The sequence below is a fragment of the Gadus chalcogrammus genome, chromosome 23 (assembly GCF_026213295.1).
Source record: "Gadus chalcogrammus isolate NIFS_2021 chromosome 23, NIFS_Gcha_1.0, whole genome shotgun sequence".
NCBI lineage: Eukaryota > Metazoa > Chordata > Actinopteri > Gadiformes > Gadidae > Gadus > Gadus chalcogrammus.
In genome coordinates, this window is record NC_079434.1 from 2483675 (window position 1) to 2505863 (window position 22189).

A 22189-nucleotide genomic window follows, 5' to 3' on the forward strand; every position below is an offset into this window, starting at 1 on the left:
GCTGACTTCTAGTTGAGTATGGAGACGGCGATTTCAATTTCGTCTTTACATATCAGATACCCCTTCGTGCCAATTGATGCAGGCAAAACGTTTGCCAAATCCTCCGTCCTCCTCACAGCGTTTTACTTTTAAGCTCCAAATGCAAGTCGTGAATGGGCAGCGCTCGGTTGCGTAAACCCCATAAGCTCTTCTTCAGCAGCACACCCAGAATCACCCCGCCCTGCCCATTCTTAACACCGCGGTGGAGGGATGAGGAGAACCCCCCTCCTGTGGCCGCCACTCAGGCAGTACCTGCACCGTCATTGGTCAGTGAGCGCGACCATCACTTGTTAAATCCCTTATGCGGAGACGTCATTGGTGGATGCGGGGGACGGGTCCCGCCCCCCCTGGGTCGTTGTGAGTGGCCAGTCTGCGGGGGTCGACAGGATGGACTAACGGGACATGCGGACCAGCTGGATTCTCCTGATATCTGAAGTGCCGGTGAGGGGAAAACAATACTTTTTACCTTAAGAAAATAACGCGCATGTTTAATTTCATTCATTATTTCAAATTTGTATCATTATCTATTTTGTTTTATTTATTGAAATCACCACACTGTGGGTCGACCGCAAAGCACAAGCTAGCTACCGAGTGGTCCCCGCACCAGGGTCCGACTCCCCCGGGTCCGACCCCCCGGCCGAGGATAGTACATGGAGGTGGATCAGTAGCCTATAGCCCACCACGTACTGACCACTCTGAGCTATAATGTGCAACTTTTGCCCTTCAGCACTATATGGTTGGCAATATAGCAGCATACATGTGGGCTGTGCAGACGGTGTGTGGATGAACGGGTCATGTGTCTGCTCCTATCGTCAGTGGGATGACCGTGATTTAATAGAGATGTGGGAACAGAGATTGATAAACAAATGTGGGTCACAGCATCAGTGAGTAGAAGCGACGGTGCGGAAGGTTGATGGATCGCTCCATCGGTTCACGGCTGTCTGTGTGTTGGGTTTGTGTTGTGTGTTTGTGTGTGTACGTGTGTGTGTGTGCGTGTGTGTGTTTGGTTTGTGTTCAGTGTGTGTGCGTCTTTGCTTTGTGTAATCTGTGTGTGTGTGTGTGTGTGTGTGTGTGTGTTTGGTTTGTGTTCTGTGTGTGTGTTTGGTTTGTGTACACTGTGTGTGTGCGTGTGTTAGGCAGTGCATGTGTATTGGATGTGTGCCTGCGTCTCCGCCTGCTTCTAGTTTGGTTTGTAGAAATTGAGCGAAGGGTTTTAATTTATTCTAGAAAAATGCACAGAAGTCCAATTACAATTATGAATTGTAATTGCAATTGTGAACAGTTGACAATATTCTATAGATTCTTGATTATGAGGCATTTAATTTACCTTAATGCAGGTAAATATTTTTTCGGGATAGTATGATAATTCCATAATTCTTGCCTACTCATGGCCAATTCTTGAATAACAGAACCAAGACCTTTCTAAGGCGACTCCAGGTTTCTGGTCACCACCCAGAGATGCTAGGCCTACCTCTGCATAGTGCCACTGAGGCGCCTTGGTGCATTGTCACATTCAGAGTATTTCTTTACGTCATATTTAGGACAGTGTAACCTGACGTAATCTGGCGTTGCATTATTTACAATAGAGCCATAGCAAAGCAGAACACAAACGCATGTGGGCGTGGCCTGGGCACATAAATTAATCATGGCTCCCCTGTCCGACCTTAATGGGGTTCCCACATCCGTACTAAAAAGACATCTTGTGTGTGTGTGTGTGTGTGTGTTTGTGTGTGTGTGTGTGTGTGTGTGTGAGCGAGTGTGTGCGTATGTATGTGTGTGTGTGTGTGTAGTTGTTGCCAGGATGTCTTCTCGCGGAAGTTCAAAGGACATCTGACCTGCTGCTATGACTGCTTATAGGCTGCTAATGGGAGAGAGGCCACCAGGTGTGTGTGTGTGTGTGCACGCATACGTGTGTTTTTGTGTGTGTGTGTTTGTGTGTGTTTAGAAGGTGTGTGAGTGATGGAGATGGAATGGTGTGTGTGTTTGAGTGAGAGGGCTAGTGTAGCCCTGTATGTGTGGAAACACATGGTTGTGACAGAGGAGAGGATGGAGGAGAGAGGGAGGCAGGTTGCTGGGGCCATGCTTGTGTCCGTTTTCCATTGCGTAGAAGCCCTCTGAATGTTGAATGTTGTGGGGAAGAGCCAGCTCAGTTACAATGTGTTGGTGGTGAACACCCGTCTCTATAAGAGGAAGCACAGCAAAATCAGCACAACGGTGGCGTACATTTAGCATTTATCTTTAACCAACTTAATGCATCCTTACCTGTCTTTAGGTCCCAATGTGAGATACAACATGACAAAGAAGAACGGCACAAAATAGGGTTTTGTATAAAGTCATCGTCAAGGAAGCCTTAAATTAGGTCATGTGTAGTGGTTGGGAAAGGGTTGAGTTCATCAAACAAACTGCCTGGACTAAGTCATAGAATGACTAGGGCAACTCTCTCTCTCTGTCTCTGTCTCTGTCTCCGTCTCTCATGGCGGGGAGTGTTCCCTGATTCTGGAAAGAGTACGGGGAGGTCAGGGTGTTTGTGTGCGTGTGTGTGTGCGTGCATGTGTGTCTGTGATTGTGTGTGTGTGTGTGTGGATGCATGCATTGGAGCACTCGCTCTGTTGCCGTGCAAACGGGGCTCCTTTGTCCCGGGAACCTTTCAATGGATACCCCCGGCGGCCCCCTCATCCCCACACACACACACACACACACACACACACACACACACACACACACACACACACACACACACACACACACACACACACACACACACACACACACACACACACACACACACACACACACACACACACACACACACACACACACACACACACACACACACCCCTCCCTCAATCACTTTCTCTCTCTCTCTCTGGCCCCGGCCCCGGCCCCTCCTGTTTCTCACAAACAGCCCCCCATGCCCCCGGCCGCTCATTATCGTGCATCACTGATGTCATTGTCATGCTAGTCAGGGAGAGAGCAGGACAGAACCCGTCACCTAGTTCCATCCTGCGCTAGCAAACACGTCCACACATCCCGCCTGGTCATTCTGTTAGGGTCTGGAAAGACCTTTAAACCAGACACTCATGAGGTCACCCCCTTTTCTGGGTCCATTTGCATTGGCGGCATGTAGGTGTGTGTGTGTCCATGTGAGAGAGAGAGAGTGTGTGTGTGTGTGTGTGTGTGTGTGTGTGTGTGTGTGTGTGTGTGTGTGTGTGTGTGTGTGTGTGTGTGTGTGTGTGTGTGTGTGTGTGTGTGTGTGTGTGTGTGTTTGCTGGTGTGTTCATTCATGTGTGTTGGTTGGTGTGTCTGTGTGTGTATGTGTAAGTGTGTACGCATGAGTGTCTGTTTGCATGTGCACATACATGTGTGTTTGGGCATATGTTGGTGCCTGTGTGTGTGTCTGTGAGGGGTCCCTTAAGGACTGTTGCTGGAGCGCCCTTGCGGCTCCTGAGATGGGCCCCTGGTGGCCCCTCAGTAGGGCCCCTGGTGGAGCAGGCTTGTGTACGGCTTAACCTACAGCCATTAGTAGGCCTGGAGAACACTGACGGTCCACACGGGGTCCACACTGATGAACGCTGGTGTGTGTGTGTGTGTGTGTGTGTGTGTGTGTGTGTGTGTGTGTGTGTGTGTGTGTGTGTGTGTGTGTGTGTGTGTGTGTGTGTGTGTGTGTGTGTGTGTGTGTGTGTGTGTGTGGTTCTGAACGGTGTCCATGCAGCAGCTCCTTTTGGACACGGTGGCGGTGTTAGGGTTAGGGTGTGTGTTGTGTGAATTGTTGTGACCCGTGTGTGCAGAGGAAGCAGAGCTGTGACTCTGGAGGAGCAGGAAGCGGGGGGGTGGGGACCACATAACAGGAAGTAGGAAGAGGCTCCGATAAGATGAGGATTCTTCTCTGAGGAAATCAGGTTTTCTCATTAGTTAGGAAGTGAAAGGGGTTCAGTGGTCCAGATCATCCAGACGTATTGTCTTCCACACGATGTTTACTCAATGTTTTACTGGACGAGGACTTCTGGTACCAAACAGGATGTCTCGTTTTAGAAAGACCACGCTTTAGGTGGGTGTGATGTGGAGGTTTCTAGATTCAAATTCATTGAATTTTCACCAGACAAAAAACCTTTCTTCACAGGGCAGAGAACCTTTGTTAAACAGAGGTAAAGATTCAAAGTGGAAAGCTCCCCTTTCGAACACCACCTAGCCCAATACCTGTATATAATATATAACAGTATATGCGTGCATCTCATCTGTGCATGTTCTCCTTGATTCTGTTGGCTTTTCCAAGCAGAACCCCATCTGCTGTGTGAAGGCTGGTCTCCCCTCACCCTGCTCTCCCCCACATCTAGGAGCCTGTGGAGCCAGCTGGTCCAGTGAAAGCCACCAGGCCTAGGCTTAGCTGGCCGGCCATGTCCTAATAGCTTCTTAATCTCCCACGTTTCTGCACTCTTCTGCCAGCCGGACCCCTGGACTCCTGTACCCTGGACCTCAAGCACACATAGAGTCAGGTCCTTTAGTGTAAATGGGAAAGGGAGTAGATTTATGTTGCACCTTTCCGGCCTGTGGCATCCCAAAGTATTCGTCCGAACATCAGCATTGGGGTCAACCATGCCAGGCAACAGCCAGCTCGTTGGGGGCGGCTGGGCTGAAGTGCCCCAAACCTCAGCTAGGAGAAGCCGGAGAAGAAACCTAGAAAACCCATCCTACCTCCTGGGTTACTGGGCCCCGCAGTATAGAGTCACGGTAACAGCCTCAAAGGCTTCAGTCACATGTTCTGGCCCTGCCCTATCCCTGCTCCCCCCAAGGACAATACAACTCATAATATAGATCTTAGAATATAGTTACATTATCAACATTGTTCAGCAAAAATAGTCGTATCCCTTGGTATTCCTTCAAACACAGATTGTTGAATCCATCATGTGTTCCATTGTGATGAGTTCCATTGATATTGGGTATTGTTTGTGTTTGCTGGATGAACACACTGGGAGCATATAAGCAGTGTTGCTTACTCCCCCCCCCCCTCCCCTCCCAACTGTTCCCACCGGCCTTCCTGCAGCAGTACTTGTGTGTGAAAGGGCTCGGGCCCTCTCTACTCAGCCACCGCGTGTGTATTTATCTCTTTTTAACCGTTTGCATATGAGGTGGTCCGTGGAAGGTCTTGATGACAATCTAGCGGTCTGCCGAGAGTCAAAGGTTGGCCCCAGCGTTGTAAAGTGTGTGACTTCAGAGAGAGCCCCCCCTGTGTGGACAGACTGCTGAGGAGTGGTGTGTGTGTGTGTGTGTGTGTGTGTGTGTGTGTGTGTGTGTGTGTGTGTGTGTGTGTGTGTGTGTGTGTGTGTGTGTGTGTGTGTGTGTGTGTGTGTGTGTGTGTGTGTGTGTGAGGAGTATATCCTGCCACGGGCCCCAGGATGCACCAGACGGCTCTTTACAGCGTATGTACAAAGGCCCACTTTTTAGTGCCTGGCTGGAGTCCCCCCGGCAGCCTGGGGGTACTGAACCCAGGGGGGGAGCGGGGATGTGACGCTACCAGGCGCCGTGCGGCAGGACCCTTCTCTCTGACCTGCCCCCCCGGCCCAGGGGGCTGGCAGGGCCGGGTCGGTTCCATCGATCCCCCTGTAACAGGATGACTAAGCCCCCTCTGCCCCTGTGTTTCCCGCTGCAGACGGAGCCAGGCGTGTGCGTGGTCCTGTGTGTGTAGTCGTGTGCAGGCGTGTGTGGCTCGGCAGCATGCCGCTGGTGAAGAGGAACATCGAGCCGCGGCACCTCTGCCGCGGGGAGCTGCCCGACGGCATCGGCAGCGAGCTGGAGTGTGTGATGAACAACACGCTGTCCGCCATCATCCGCCAGCTCAGCAGTCTCAGTAAGACACACACACACACACACACACACACACACACACACACACACACACACACACACACACACACACACACACACACACACACACACACACACACACACACACACTGGTAAACGAACATGCACACACACACACACCCTTGGGCACAGGACACACACACACACTTGTAAACGAACATGCACACACACACCCTTGTGCACAAACACACACCCTGGAACACGTACACACACACACACGCACACACCTTGGTACACTTACACACCCAGGTGAACACACACACACAAACACACACTCTTGTACACACACAAACAACACCCTGGTACACACACACACTAGTGGTGCAACTGATCACGGATGATCCGTGATCCGTACGGATCAACCCTCATGGTTCGGAACGAACGTGATCTTTTTTTTTGATTTTTTTTTTTATAATGTTTTTTAGATATTTACTATCCATCTTAAGAAGAGAATAATGCCTCAGATTGCACTAAGTATTTGATTTAAAATAATAAAAAATATATTTACTGTTAATGTTGAGATAAATCCAAAAAAGCAACATTATCATTATCATAACATCACAAAGCAAAGTCACATTTGTCTTGTTATCTTTTATTGTTGTTGTTGATCCGAAATTATCCGATCCGTGACTCAAAAACCGCGACACGATCTGATCCGTGAGTTTTGTGATCCGTTGTACCCCTAACACACACACACACACCCTGGTACACTGGCACATACATACCATGGTACACACACACACAAACACACCCTGGTACACTGGCACATACATACCCTGGTACACTGGCACATACATACCCTGGTACACACACACACAAACACACCCTGGTACACTGGCACATACATACCCTGGTACACACACACATAAACACACCCTGGTACACTGGCACATGCATACCATGTTCACACACACACCCTGGTACACTGGCTCATACACACCCTGGTACATACATACCTTGGTACACACACACACACACACACCCTGGTACACTGGCTCATACACACCCTGGTACACACACACACACACACACACACACACACACACACACACACACACACACACACACACACACACACACACACACACACACACACACACACACACACACACACACACACACACACACACACACACACACACAGTTACATATACATACACACACTGTTACATATGTTTTTGCATGCAGATACACCAGCACACACACTGTTACATATACATACACACACTGTTACATAGGTTTTTGCATGCAGATACACCAGCACACACACTGTTACACATAAACACAGTTAGTTACACACAGACACACACACATTACTCACATACAATAACAGCAACTCATAACTTTCCACAATTGCAAACTCATATCCGCACATTAATACTTACTGGCATTCAAACAAACAAACACACTAAAATACTAGTACCGTCTAATGCCTACCAACCCTCACGTCAGACACACAATCACATCACACACACAAACACGGAGGGGACACAGAAGCTCTCTGAGACACACAGGGTCTTGGTAAGAGGCCCTAAGGGACATGACGAGATGCTGCACTCTGCTCGGCCTCCAGGCTGCCACTCTAACAGACACATTACCACCACTTCCTTCGCTACTGTGTGTGTGTGTGTGTGTGTGTGTGTGTGTGTGTGTGTGTGTGTGTGTGTGTGTGTGTGTGTGTGTGTGTGTGTGTGTGTGTGTGTGTGTGTGTGTGTGTGTGTGTGTGTGTGGATGTCTTCATGTGTGTGTGGAGGTCTTCAGGTGCATGGTGAGGACTTCATGTGTGTATGTGGAGGTCTTCATGTGTATATGTGGAGGTGTTTGTGGGTGTGTGTATGTTGTGTGTGTATGTGGAGGTCTTTATGTATGTGTGTGTGTGTGTGTGTGTGTGTGTGTGTGTGTGTGGAGGTCTTAATGTGTATGTGGAGGCTCTTCATGTGTGTATTGAGGCTCTTCCTGTGTGTGTGGAGGCTCTTCTGTCGCGGTCATTAATCCCATAGCGGCAGCGATTGATCTGGGCGTTGTCATGGTTACTGTGGCGGGGTCAAGCCGCGTGCGGTGGGCATAGAGCAGTGTCAGGAGAACATGGCGGCCAGGACACGAGAGTACGTCTTCAATTCCTCCCATGGCTCCCACTGAGTCTCCCCAGGATATCTCTCCCTCTCTTTTTTTCTTTCTCTTTCGTTCCCATCTCAGCCACACTCACTTAGCCTTCTGCACTGACACACACATGTGCACATACATACATACCAATATCAATGTGTTTTTTACACACACACACACACACACACACACACACACACACACACACACACACACACACACACACACACACACACACACACACACACACACACACACACACACACACACACACACACGTTCACATCCTCCCCCATCTCTGTCTCTTTGTGTCTTCCCTTCTGACACTCTTTCCCTGTCTCTCTCTGTCTGTTTTCCTGTGTTTGTTTTGCGTCTCTCTCTCTCTCTCTCTCTCTCTCTCTCTCTCTCTCTCTCTCTCTCTCTCTCTCTCTCTCTCTCTCTCTCTCTGTCGCGCTCTCTCTCTGTCGCGCTCTCTCTCTGTCGCGCTCTCTCTCTACCCCTCTCTGTCTGTGTGTGTGTGTGTCTCTCTCTCTCACTCTCTGACTCTCTGAATCTCTCTCTCTCTGAATATCTCTCTCTCTCCCTCTGACTCTCTCTCTCTGACTCTTTGTGACTGTCTCTCTTCTCTTTCTCTTTCAATTTCTCTTTCCAAAAAAAAATATGCTTGATTGACATTAGACACAAATGTTTTTATTTATTTATTTGACTTAATATGAATTAAGTAAAATATTAAAAGTCAAATACAATATATATAAACAACTCAAAAAGTAGAAAAATGAATACTACACATAAGAACATTCAAATAGTGAATACTAAATATAGATTTAGAAAAGTCAAGTTTGACAGCATAAAAGGTGCAGTGTGAGGATTACAACACGGTCCTGGTTACAGAGTCCAGTGGGAGGAATCTATACTTTGAGTCAAAGATCGCGAGTGTCTTTGTAATCCTTGGGAAGTGTGTGTTCCAGACAGACTGTCTTGGTATGACAGGTTTCCGATGGTTTTGTGTTCGGTCGGTGTACGGTCTTCTCTTGGGAGCCAGATCACATGGCTGAGTCTGTACCTGCTCAGAGACTTAGTTTTGGGTCCCGGAGGTCAGTGCGTATCTGTGTGTGTGTGTGTCCTCTGTTTAGGGACAAGTAGCCGATCCGCTCTGATCAATATAGATTATAGATCTATATATAACATATAGGTGATGTAGCTTATAGATCTATATTCAATATAGATTATAGACATATATATATAATATATAGTTTAAGCATCTATATTCCATATAGATTATAGACCTATATATAATATATAGTTGATATAGTCTAAGCATCTATATTCCATATAGATTATAGACCTATCTATAATATATAGGTGATATCGTTTATAGATCTATAGTCGATATAGATTCTAGACCTATATCTAATGTATAGTTTATATCGTTTATGTATCTATATTCAGCCGTTCCCATAGTTTCCTCCTCTCTCTCCTGATGGTTTCCCTGAGTACCGTTTCCTCTGCGTTCCCCGACTGTAGAAAGTGGCGTGGTGCTGTTTACATCCAGGCTCCGGAAGCGTCTCTCCCCGTCCCCCTCCCCGCCAGATATCCATTTCCTCATGAGGGACAAAAATAACGTGTGTCTGGTCCTTCATAGTGGCTTCAGTTATCCTGCCCTCTTCTCACACACCCTTTTCTCACAGGATAACCTCTCGTTAAAGTCCTGGTTGAGTGGACATGGTAAACATCCCCGTTCTGCTAACCTATGCTTCCTGCTGGGCTGGGGCAAACCCCCCTAGAGATTTGCTTAAGAAGTATAAATATATAAATATAAGTATAGCCATAGCTCATCATACTGAGGTCCAGCATCTTGTTTATCTAATGTCAATTGTCAAAGCGTGAGGTTTCTATGCTGAAGCATCATTCTTTCATCAGCTGCCCACAATGGGAGGGGTTTCTGTTTCCCAGTCACCTGGAGATTGTCCCAGTGTTCCAACCGACCATTAGCCCTCAAGGTTGTCATCGGTGAAGAACTCATTAAATGAGTTTGGATATGTTGGATGCTGAGCGGGAGAGAGAGAGAGGTTCAGCTCCGATTCACGTATCGATGAAATACGGTGTTGGTGTCCAAATGCACACGCGCACATTTCCTGTAAGAACGGCCTCCCGGTCGCGTGTCACGTTACACAACCTTCTGATGACTGACCCCCGTATCTGTGGCGACCTCAGCCAAGTCTCCAGGCTGATGAACAATCTTCATACAAATGTCTCCTCCCCATCTCCTCCTCCTCCCCCTCCCCCTCTCCTCCTCCTCCTACTCCCCCTCTCCTCCTCCTCCTCCTCCTCCTCCCCTCCTCCTCCTCTCCTCCTCCTCCTCCCCCTCTCCTCCTCCCCTCTCCTCTCCTCCTCCTCCTCCCCTCTCCTCTCCTCCTCCCCCTCTCCTCTCCTCCCCCCCCTCCCCTCTCCTCTCCTCCCCCCCCTCCCCTCTCCTCTCCTCCTCCTCCAGGTAAGCATGCGGAGGACATCTTCGGGGAGCTCTTCAACGAGGCCAACACCTTCTACGTGCGAGCCAGCTCCCTGCAGGACCGCATCGACCGCCTGGCCGTCAAGGTGACGCAGCTGGACTCCACCGTGGAGGAAGGTGAGGTCGGAGGTCAACTCCAATATAGGAAGCAGGTCGGAGTCTCCACTCAGTAGAGCATGATTCTAAGAGCATTCAGGACTCTTTTCTCACACACGAATGTAAACACACCTACTAGAACAAGGAACACACAAGAACACAGACGATGGAGTTGAGAGATGTGTATTTCTGTCTGTTGGTCGGGCTCTCGTTCCTCTGTCTGTCTCTCAGTCCGGTTATCTGTCCATCAGTGTCCCTGTTCCTCCTCCTCCTCCTCCTCCTCCTCTGTCTCCTCCTCTGTCTGTCTGTCTGTCTGTCCCACAGTGTCCCTGCTCCTCCTCCTCCTCCTCTGTCTCCTCCTCTGTCTGTCTGTCTGTCCCACAGTGTCCCTGCTCCTCCTCCTCCTCCTCTGTCTCCTCCTCTGTCTGTCTGTCTGTCTGTCTGTCTGTCTGTCTGTCTGTCTGTCTGTCTGTCTGTCTGTCTGTCTGTCTGTCTGTCTGTCTGTCTGTCTGTCTGTCTGTCTGTCTGTCTGTCTGTCTGTCTGTCCCACAGTGTCCCTGCTCCTCCTCCTCCTCCTCTGTCTCCTCCTCTGTCTGTCTGTCTGTCCCACAGTGTCCCTGCTCCTCCTCCTCTGTCTCCTCCTCTGTCTGTCTGTCTGTCTGTCTGTCTGTCTGTCTGTCCAACAGTGTCCCTGCTCCTCCTCCTCCTCTGTCTGTCTGTCCCCCAGTGGGCCCTGCTCACCCTCCCCCTCTGTCTGTGTGTCTGTCAGTGTCTCTGCAGGACATCAACATGAGGAAGGCCTTTAAGAGCTCCACCACCCAGGACCAGCAGGTGGTGTCCAAGAGCAGCGTGCCAAACCCAGTGGTGGAGATGTACAACCTGAGCGACGAGCCGCCGCCCCTCAACATCCTGTCCTCCTACCGGTGCGCTTCCTGTGGAGATAACACACACACACACACACACACACACACACACACACACACACACACACACACACACACACACACACACACACACACACACACACACACACACACACACACACACACACACACACACACACACACACACACACACACTCTATGATGTCACAATATCCCTTTCCTAAGTATATATATATATAATACTTACAATACTACATTCTTCGATCCAGCTCCTCTTCCTCGGTCCCAGACCCTTCCTCGGTTCCTCCTCCAGGAAGTACCACTGTCAGGGGGCGGGACATGCCTTACAGATAGAGAGGTCCTGCTGTCTTTGTGGCTTTTAAATGTAAACCGTGTGTGTGTGTGTGTGTGTGTGTGCAGGGACGACAACAAGGAGGGTCTGAAGTTCTACACGGACCCGTCGTACTTCTTCCACCTGTGGAAGGAGACCATGCTGCAGGACACGGAGGACAAGAGGAAGGAGAAGCGCAAGCAGAAGGTACGGCCTCACTCAGACTCTAGCTCCACTCAGACCCTAGCTCCACTCAGACCCTAGCTCCACTCTCAGACCCTAGCTCCACTCAGACCCTAGCTCCACTCAGACCCTAGCTCCACTCAGACCCTAGCTCCACTCTCAGACCCTAGCTCCACTCTCAGACCCTAGCTCCACTCAGACCCTAGCTCCACTCAGACCCTAGCTCCACTCAGACCCTAGCTCCAATCAGAATATATATATAAACAACGACCCCCCCCCCCCCCCCCGATCCCTCCCTCCTTAAGGTTCTCGCCTTTAGAATGTGTGTGTGTGTTGCATTCAAGCACCTTTGATCGGCAGAAAAGATTGATTCCCTGAACCAATCCTGGAAGAGACGCCCTGATTGGTCAAAAATGAATGGTCTAAAATCAAAATAAAAAAAGCACTAACAATCACCAGGTTACCCCATTCCCCGCGCACAACAAAGATAGTTTGGATTAGACGCTACACAATGCTAAGTTCTACTTTTGAGTGTGAGAGTGTGAAGCTATCATGCTATCTCGCGCCCGCCCATCCAACGCTGAGCGCCCAGCTGTCTCCCCCTGGTGGTGAGCAGGAGCAGCGGCGCTGTGTGGACGGCACGCTGCAGCGCGAGGTGAAGAAGGTCCGCAAGGCCCGCAACCGCCGGCAGGAGTGGAACATGATGGCCCTGGACAAAGAGCTGCGGCCGGACCACCGGCACACCATCCACAGGGACCGCGGGACGTCCTCCGAGGGGTCCATGTCCCCAGAGAACAGGTCAGTGCACCCACGGCCACACAAGGACGCACAAACCTTATTTATGAAGGTATTTTTCTGGCAGTGCTGTACAAGGGAAATGACACAAACGCAAGAAGTACAATTCATAAATCACTACTTAAAATGACCATGCAAAAATCTATGATTTATCCCAGATTTATGGACTACCCGATACGAACAAAGCTAAACTCAAAGATTTTCTTCCAGAATGAGACAGGTTGTGGGGCCCTCAGTGTATACCCTCCCCTGTCGACAGCCCCTCTAAGGCCCAATCCCATTTCTACCCCTTCCCCCTTCCCCCTTCCCCCTTACCCCTTCCCCTTACTTCTTCCCCTTCCCCCTTCCCCCTTACCCCTTACCCCTTCTCCTTACTTCTTCCCCTTACCCCTTCAAAACAAGGGGGAGGGGTAAGGGGAAGGGGTAAGGGGTAGAACTGGGATTGGGCCTACGCCTCTCAGACGTCCTGGGTCTTACCGGTCCCCTGTGTCCCCCAGGGCCCTCGGCGGGGAGCCCTTCCTGTACCCCAACGCCATGAACCACGCGGCCCACGCCCACACCTACTCGGGCCCGCCCCCCAGCCTCCTGGCGGCCCAGATGGCCGCGGGCCACGCCCCTCTAGGTGGGGACCATGACTACCGGGCCAGGGGCATGGCCTACCAGGGAGGGACACTGGGGCGGCCCCACCATCACCCTCAAGCCCCGCCCCTTCCCCCACCCGCGGAAGCCATGAATGGGGGCCCGATGTCCCTCCCCCCAACGGAGTACGGGTACGGAAATTTAAGTTAAATACAAACAATGTGTTCAATTGAAAATGAACCCTGTCTAACGGCTCATTCAATGGATTCAGATGTGGCTGTCTCTTTAATTATGTCCCTCTGCTGCCCCCTAGTGGTCTGGATGTAGAACTACCACAAGTCACCCTCATAGCTTTATTGAGTTTAAAGCATGTTCTTTGGTTGATAGTTCCTCTGCCTGTCGTGTGATTCCCACATGTCCCGTCTGAGCCCTGTCCTCCTGTCCTCCACAGGATGGACGGCTATGCCAACACCGGGCCCCCTCCCCCGGCCCCCGCCCCTCTCATCCCCTCGGCCCAGACAGCGTTTGCATCGCCCCCCGGGGGTCCGCTCTCCCCCCCGGGGGGGATGAGTGGGGGCTACGGCTCTCCTCCCCCACTCGGCTCAGGATCCATGGGGGCACCGCCTCCACCCGGCCCCCCTCCTCCGCCTCTACCCCCCGGGGTCTCCTCCCACTTCCACATCACCCCCAAGATGGCCGCCGCAGCCGCCGCCAGCGAGGCTGAGCCAGTGACTGACGCCCGCAGCGACCTGCTGGCCGCCATCCGCATGGGTAAGAGTGTGTGTGTGTGTGTGTGTGTGTGTGTGTGTGTGTGTGTGTGTGTGTGTGTGTGTGTGTGTGTGTGTGTGTGTGTGTGTGTGTGTGTGTGTGTGTGTGTGTGTGTGTGTGTGTGTGCATATTGTCATTATGTATCCAATAGGAAAAAAGTCTCACACATTTGATCAAATCATTGATGTATTTGACTGCTTTAAAGTAGTCTTATAACCAAAAATTACTTTTATCCAAAGCGACTTACTGTGAACTCAATATAAACATGTCGGAGGTTGCTGGTTTGTCTACCAAATCCTTGAGCAAGATGCCTCCCCCCTACCTGCACCTGAATGGCATGTGTCTATAAATATCACCATCAGATGCGTTGGATGAAAGGGTGAATAATGAATATATTATAGTTGCCATGAGCACGGCTTGAAAGAAAGAACCCACCCAGTCTGAACCCGTCTGAGCCAGCCTAAGGCATCTTAGTTGTGGTGGTGGTGGTGGTGCTGGTTGTGGAGGTGGTGCTGATGGAGGTGGTGATGGCGGTGTTGGTGGTGGTGGTAATGGTGGTGATGGTGGTGGTCCTGCTGATCGTGGTGGTGGTTGTGGTGGTGGTGGAGAAGTACGAGGAGGTGGTGGTGTTGCTGGTGGTGTTGGTGGTGAGGGTGGAGTAACAAGGAGGTGGTGGTGTTGCTTAGGGTGGGGTGGAGGTTGAGTAACGAGGAGGTGGTGGTTCTGGTGGAGGTGGTGGGGCTGATGGTGGTGGTGGTGGTGGGGTAGTAATGAGGAGGTGGTGGTGGAAGTTGTGGTGGTGGTGGTGGAGGTCGAGTAACGAGGAGGTGGTGGTTGTGGTGGAGGTGGTGGGGCTGATGGTGGTGGTGGTGGTGGGGTAGTAATGAGGAGGTGGTGGTGGAAGTTGTGGTGGTGGTGGTGGTGGTGGAGGTCGAGTAACGAGGAGGTGGTGATTGTGGATGAGGTGGGAGTGGAGGTGGTGGGGGTGCAGCAACAAGGAGGTTTGTGGTGGTGGTGGGGCTTGTTGTGGTGGGGCTGATGGAGGTAGTGGTGGTGGGGGGGCTGATGGAGGTGTTGGAGGTGCAGTAACGAGGAGGTGGTGCTGGTGGAGGTGCAGTAACGAGGAGGTGGTGGAGGTGCAGTAACGAGGAGGTGGTGCTGGAGGAGGTGCAGTAACGCGGTGTGTCCTTGCAGGCATCCAGCTGAAGAAGGTCCAGGAGCAGCAGGAGCAGCAGGCCAAGCGCGAGCCGGTGGGGAACGACGTGGCCACCATCCTGTCGCGCCGCATCGCCGTGGAGTACAGCGACTCAGAGGACGACTCGGAGCTGGAGGACAACGACTGGTCCGACTAGGACACACACACACACACACACACACACACACACACACACACACACACACACACACACACACACACACACACACACACACACACACACACACACACACACACACACACACACACACACACACACACACACACACACACACACACACTTGTGTGGCTAATCCCTATCTCACGTGTATTTGCATAGCCCCTGACACACACACGCTAATAGCTAGCACCTAAGCACATGTAACACAGTATAAGCTAACACAGCGAGCTGGACGGGGTGTTTCCAAGCTACGAAGAAGAAGAGACTCATACTTAATATTAGGTTCTTATACTGTGATGCTAAATATCTAACAATAAGTTAACCTGACTCCTGTACACCTTGTATTCTCCAGTGGATGTTCTGCCCTACCTTAGTATAACACAACCCCCACACATTCCATGTGCCGTGCATGGGGGGGGTCCTCATCGTAGCACTAGTTAGGCTTAAGAGTGGATAGAACATATAAATAGATCATTACGCTCTCAAGCTGACCACTGTAGCTGTTCTACCGCCACTTCTCTGTCTCTGTCTCTGTCTCTGTCTCTGTCTCTCTCTCTCTCTTCGCCCCCCCCCCCCCCCCCCCAGGCCTTGTTCTCTATCTCTTGCGCTCTTTTCATGTTTTTAACATTTCTACATTGTGCGTGCTCATGCATTGATCATGAGACACGTGTTTAATATTTTAGATTACAGGCGACTGGAAGTTCAAATGGAATGCGTACTTTGATGGTCGCTGGGGTGAGGTAATGGGTCAGGGTGGGGGGGGGGCATGGGGGGGAGGAAATGGGTCAGGATGGGGGGGGGGAGAGACAGCGGGGGGAAGGTAATGGTTCAGGGTTTGGGGGGGGGGGGGGGGGAGAGACGGCGGGGCTGGGGAGGAGGTGGGGGGAGGGAGAGACGGAGGGGCTGTGGAGGAGGTGGGGGGAGGGAGAGGCGTCCTACTGATCCGGGATCAGTCTCTGAGGGGTCTGCGTTGGTCTGCGTGGGGGCGGGGTTATGAGCAGGGGAGAGGGAGTGGTTTCCTGTGTATGTGCTCCAAGTGTATGAGTCTGTGACCTCCGACCTGGAACTACTAAAATAAAGATGGAGTTGAAACGGTGAAGGAAAATGGCCGGCGTCTCTTTTCTTTCTTTCTCATCGCTGTTCCACTGTCGTCATAGAGATGACTTGTACAGAATTTTTTTTTCTTCTGTCGTCTCCATGGGGACGGTACAGCTAAGAAGCCCCGTTGTCAGGGAAACAGGGGAGTGCAAAAAGGGGGCAATGAGCCAGAAGGAGAAGGGACAGACAGACAGACAGAGGCAGTGGACGGTTGTTATGCACAGCACATTCTTTTAATACAAAAATTAACAAGGTCTCTCCGTGGAGTGAACTAACCAAAGCAATATAGATATAATATATAAAGTACGACTAACACTTTGGAAAAATATACACCACGTCCACACAATGTCTAACAATATGTCAGTTAGTGCATGTTGATTATCATTTGTATGTTTCCTTTTTGCAGATACTTAAATTTTTGTGCCGTTTTTCTTCTCGCACCCCTCCCCCCAACCCCCCCAAAATAAATAAAGTGCATTTCACATTGAAGAACTACGCAATGTCTACACAAGATGCTGCCCACCCCCCCCGTCACACACACACACACACACACACACACACACACACACAGGCCCTTCAATGTTTCATATTTAGCTCTAGATTGGTACCCATCAAAATAACCCCTGCCCCCCCCTTAAACAAGATGGCTGCAATGAGTCCCATTGAAGCAGGCCTCCCTCTCTGCTCTGAGGGCCTCCTCCTTCCCCAGGGCCAGGGCCTGTCGGGCCACAGCGGACCAATCATGGTCCGGGATGGTTCCTTTTTTTTTCGGATTCAAAGCCCTTGTAATCGTCAGCTCAGCGGCCATGGAGAGGTGCAACCTTCACAGTTGCGAGATTGATATTATCATAGGCTACAACCCCGCCCCAAGCCCCACCCACCCCTCAATATCCAAGTGTCTAGAAGCGCTATCGTCCCTTAAATCTGCCATGGCGAACCATTGGCATATAGAGCGCACAGACAACTTGGAAGGAAAACAGTACTCAACACAACTGTGGTACACACGCTATTGGTCGAGGAGAAGTGTCATTCTGAATTGGGTTAGCCCCTGACTTCCATTCCAGTCATTGCCCTGGCTCTTCAGCACCATGCAAGGTTTGGCGAGGGTTGCCTCTGAAGCATGCCTTATTTACAAGAACCTCATTGGTCGAGGGGAGGAGGTTCCTCATACAAACGACTCATGGTTTGTCCTTTTTTTTCTTCAGATAACTTGTACATTCAGAAAAGGCTTTACAGCGCCGTAGAATACAACATCAGAATCCAAAATAAATTCAGGTCAGACTTGGAAGTGGAAAAAAATAGAACTTTTTCAATGAATATAACAAAATAGACTACTCTGGCAGAGGAAGGACAGGGTGGACGGTGTTACGATTCACAGCTCAGTCGTACCAGTTTTAACTAATGACAGCAATCAGGCTGACACCTTGCACAAGTTTACACACACACACACACACACACACACACACACACACACACACACGTGCACACACAGGCTACATTCCAGTTCTCAGAAAATGCCTTTCTAATGCTTGGTCAAAACATTTCCCCAGTTGCAGTATTTATTTTTAACCAATGGCTCCTCAAGAAGTGGGTATGATGAGGACTGTCCATTTGGAGGACAGCATGAGGTTCCTCTGAGGGGACTGAGACACCACGGGGTGGGGGGTGGGGGGTGGAGGGAGGCGATGGAGAGGCCTCATCTGAGGGGCCGGAAGTAGAGGTCCCATCGAGCAGACACCCTGCTGGGTGGGGAGGTTTAAAGCAGAGAAGACCAGTTCCAGTTCTACTACAGAAGAGAGAAGAGAGCCGCCCCAAAAAATAAACCAGGACTGGGGTTCCACATCTACCGGACGTCTCCGCTCACTTTGGCTTGAAGCGCTGGAGTCAGTGTAGAGTCCATGTCCCAGACAGCTCTCCTCACCTCTTCACCCAGACACACACACACACACACACACACACACACACACACACACACACACACACACACACACACACACACACACACACACACACACAGAACCAGGCCACTTTTATCATTGGACAGGAAGACTGGCAGCATTAACCTCCAAAGGTCAGGGGTCAGCAGGAAGTTGCCAGAGCTGTGTTCCTCTCCGGAGAGAAAGGCGATTTAATGAGCTGCTGAACCAACACACGGACACACATGCACACACATGCACACACCCGGGATGTCATCATGCACCTGTGCCCCCGTGCAGGAACACACCAAGAGGCTCCTGTTCACACGGTCTAACACCACACAGAAAGAATGAACAAGAAAAACGTGTTTGGATGCTCACAAAAGGCAGAGGCAACAGAAAACTAGCTCACAAACAGGTTTACACAATTCTATTCAGTTATAACACATGAAGACAGCCCAGAATGTGGGTCACAGAAACCGTTTGCACATTGAATGAGGCAGTGGCATTGGTGGCAAATGAGTTAATGAGCGGCAGTTTAATGTATTTCCCCTTTCCAGTCCAAATGGTAGTCCGAGTCCGAGTGCCAAGTGGTAAGGATCCAACTGAAGGAAAGGCCCACTCCGCCTGGGGCTGGGGGTCAGCCCTCATTCATACTGGGGTCGGACATCCAGACACAGGACAGGAAGAGATGTGATGTAGGGCATGGATGTTATTGCTCTCTCACTATTGCTTCAAATCTATAAAATCACCAACGCGGCCGGGCGAGTTATTGCTGATGAGGATATTGATGAATAGTAGAAACCCTTTTCCATGATCCGTCTGTTTGATGCTCTTGTGAAAACCACATGGTGTGTTTTTAACAAATCACTCGGACCGCAATGCTGTGGATGAGACACTCCGAGATCCCAGCTGGGCAGTGGCCCAGTGGGTGTGTGGATGAGATGAAGAACGCACTGATCCAATCAGCTCCCAGCAGGAAGAACCAAACTGTTCATCTCCCAGGCTCTAAAACATGGCATGACGGAGTATGGCACGTCTTGTGATGGATTTTAGCTCATTTCATGTTACACGTGAGGTACTGACTGAGATTAAAAAGATTTTTGGTCCAGTTACAACACGATCGGTATCGGTATCGAATCATACAAAAATGATGAATTCTCATCTTTCTTAGCCCGTTTGACCAATCACGTTACAGCGCATGTTAACAGTGGAGCAGAAACGACTCAACTCCTGTGATTGGTGCATGCAAATTACATTGAAGTCGAGCATGCACATTAATTGCACAGTACAGGCTGACAATGTTTGCGGGGAATTGAACATTATTGATTCGATGAACAGAATTACATTCAGAACCAGACTTTGTGCAGACCGATTAGCGACGAATCATCCGCTAGACGTTCTTCCCGCAGACTGCAGCCCCCATAGCTCGGTCAGACTCAGGACCCGGCTGTAAATCCCCTGATCACCGCTGCAGCGGAGCAGTGGAGGGGTTCAAATCGTCCGGGGGGTTATACACGGAGCTTTGAAATTAACGCACAACTCATTTTTCGAGATAGAGTAAAAATTAAACGCGGTAAGAGACATAGAGAACGGGGAGCGATTTGATTCCTTCCTCGGTGTGGAGGACGCTGGGCGCGGATCAGAGACGAGGCTATTTTTAGCCCTCCGTGCTGGTTTAGCTTTCGAAGCACGTCCAGAGTGCAGCAGCGAGACGAGACGGCCCGGCCCAGACGCGGCTCCTTTGTGGACATGCCTGCGTCTCTAAAGCTAGCCCTCCCGCCTTCACCTCCACTTCCCCGTCCTCCTTCTCCATCCAACACGTTGCGCGCGCACACACACACACACACACACACACACACACACACACACACACACACACACACACACACACACACACACACACACACACACACACACACACACACACGGGCTTTGCTGATCTTTTTGCTGTCGAGCACAATTACGCGCAAGGGCGCCGAGTTGCATGCTCTAATAATAATCTCTATTCAATTTGGAAGGTGAATAAAATCACCTGTTAACAAAAGCATTGCTGCTCTTCACATTCTGTTTACGGCGGCTGCGGCTGATAGCGGCTGTTTCCGCACAAAGCTCCTCTGATAGGAGAAGGGCGTGGCCGGCTCCCTCCCGACGCGGCCGGACAGAACCCGTCTGCTGGAAGAGACATGATGCACCTTTTACGCTGAGCACAATAAATAAATAAATAAACATCCGGTCGCTGGGGACTGTTGCTCAGTCTGAGCCATGTGAGGACTGTGTTTCTCCCCCTTTTCTGTCTGTGAGTCCCCCCTTCCCCTCACCGCAGCCCCCTCTCCCCCTCTACACACCAGGGAGGAGCGGCTCGCAGACCCTCGCCCGTAACCCCTCTCTGCCCCAGCCCTCTCGCCCCAGGGGGGCTGAGCGGAAGGTCAGACGTGGCGGGGGGGGGGGGGGTCAGACGTCGCTGGGGGTCCGGGCGCGATGGGCAACCCCGGCCGGCACACAGCCGCAGCACACCAGCCACAGCGCCTTCTGGATCTCCTGGTTGCGGAAGGCGTAGATGACGGGGTTGATGACGGAGTTGTAGGTGGCGGGCACCAGCGTGGCGTAGGTGTACAGCGGTGGGTAGGTGTAGTCGGCCACCAGCGAGTACACGGTGAAGGGCATCCAGCACGCCGCGAAGGTGCCCAGGATGATTGCCAGCGTGGACACGCCCTTGCGCGTGGTGACGTAGTGGGGCGTGGCGGCCAGGAAGTGGTGCTGCAGGGCGATCTGGTGGGCGTGGCGCATGACGATCTTGCAGATCTGCACGTAGAGCTGCAGCATGAGGCCGAAGAGCAGCAGGAAGGAGACGGACAGCACGGCCACGTTGTTCTTGGTGAGGGGCCGCACCACGCTGCAGGACGCCTCCTCCGCCAGGCAGTTGACCCCGGTGACGGGCAGCAGCCCCAGGCACAGTGACAGCCCCCACAGCAGCACCAGCATGGTGTAGGTGAAGGCGGCCGTGCGCTCCGAGTTGTAGGTCAGCGCGTAGTACAGCGACAGGTAGCGGTCGATGGTGATGGCCAGCAGGCTGAAGACGGAGGCGGAGAAGGAGGCCACCACCAACCCCACCGTGAGCAGCTGGGCCGAGTCGGAGCGCAGCAGGTAGGCACAGGTGAAGTGCAGCACCAGGCCCAGGCCGGCCAGCAGGTCGGCCAGGGCCAGGCTGCCGATCAGGAGGAACATGGGCGCCCGCAGGCCCGGGTTCTGCCAGATCACCAGCACCACCAGGGCGTTCTCGCAGGCGATCAGCGTGCCGGAGGAGCACAGCACGATGTCCCAGGGGTTGACCAGCAGGGGCAGGGGCCCCGCGGCCAGGCTGTCCTCCGAGGGGAAGGCCCCGAGACCCCCGGTGCTGTTGTCCGTGAGCAGAGACCCTCCACCGCTGGCCCAGGACGTGGGGTCCGGACTCAGCCAGCTGGGGGTGATCGCCGAATCCTCGCTCATTATGCCCCCCGTCTGGAAACATACACACAGGCACACGCAGACACAGGCAAAACCACACACAAAACACACACACACACACGCTAAGCAAATAGGATCTTGAAGATAAGCTACTGATGTGGTATTTTGTGTTTACTGAGGTATCGAGCAAAACAACAATCTTT

General features: G+C 51.5%; 2 protein-coding genes across 2 annotated transcripts; one reads left to right on the plus strand and one right to left on the minus strand.

Moving 5' to 3' along the window:
- Window positions 1-333: 333 nt before the first annotated feature.
- Window positions 334-15589, plus strand: wasf3b (WASP family member 3b). The gene is made up of 9 exons (XM_056584710.1): window positions 334-480; window positions 5687-5884; window positions 10496-10630; window positions 11379-11532; window positions 11914-12031; window positions 12624-12805; window positions 13300-13572; window positions 13833-14152; window positions 15344-15589. The coding sequence occupies exons 2-9, from the start codon at window positions 5752-5754 to the stop codon at window positions 15499-15501; spliced, it is 1473 nt and encodes a 490-aa protein (XP_056440685.1). The 5' UTR covers window positions 334-480; window positions 5687-5751; the 3' UTR covers window positions 15502-15589.
- A 5404-nt stretch (window positions 15590-20993) lies between these two features.
- On the minus strand, window positions 20994-22031 carry gpr12 (G protein-coupled receptor 12). The gene has a single exon (XM_056584686.1). It carries the CDS (start codon window positions 22026-22028, stop codon window positions 20994-20996), a length of 1035 nt encoding a protein of 344 aa, XP_056440661.1. The 5' UTR covers window positions 22029-22031.
- Window positions 22032-22189: the final 158 nt, after the last annotated feature.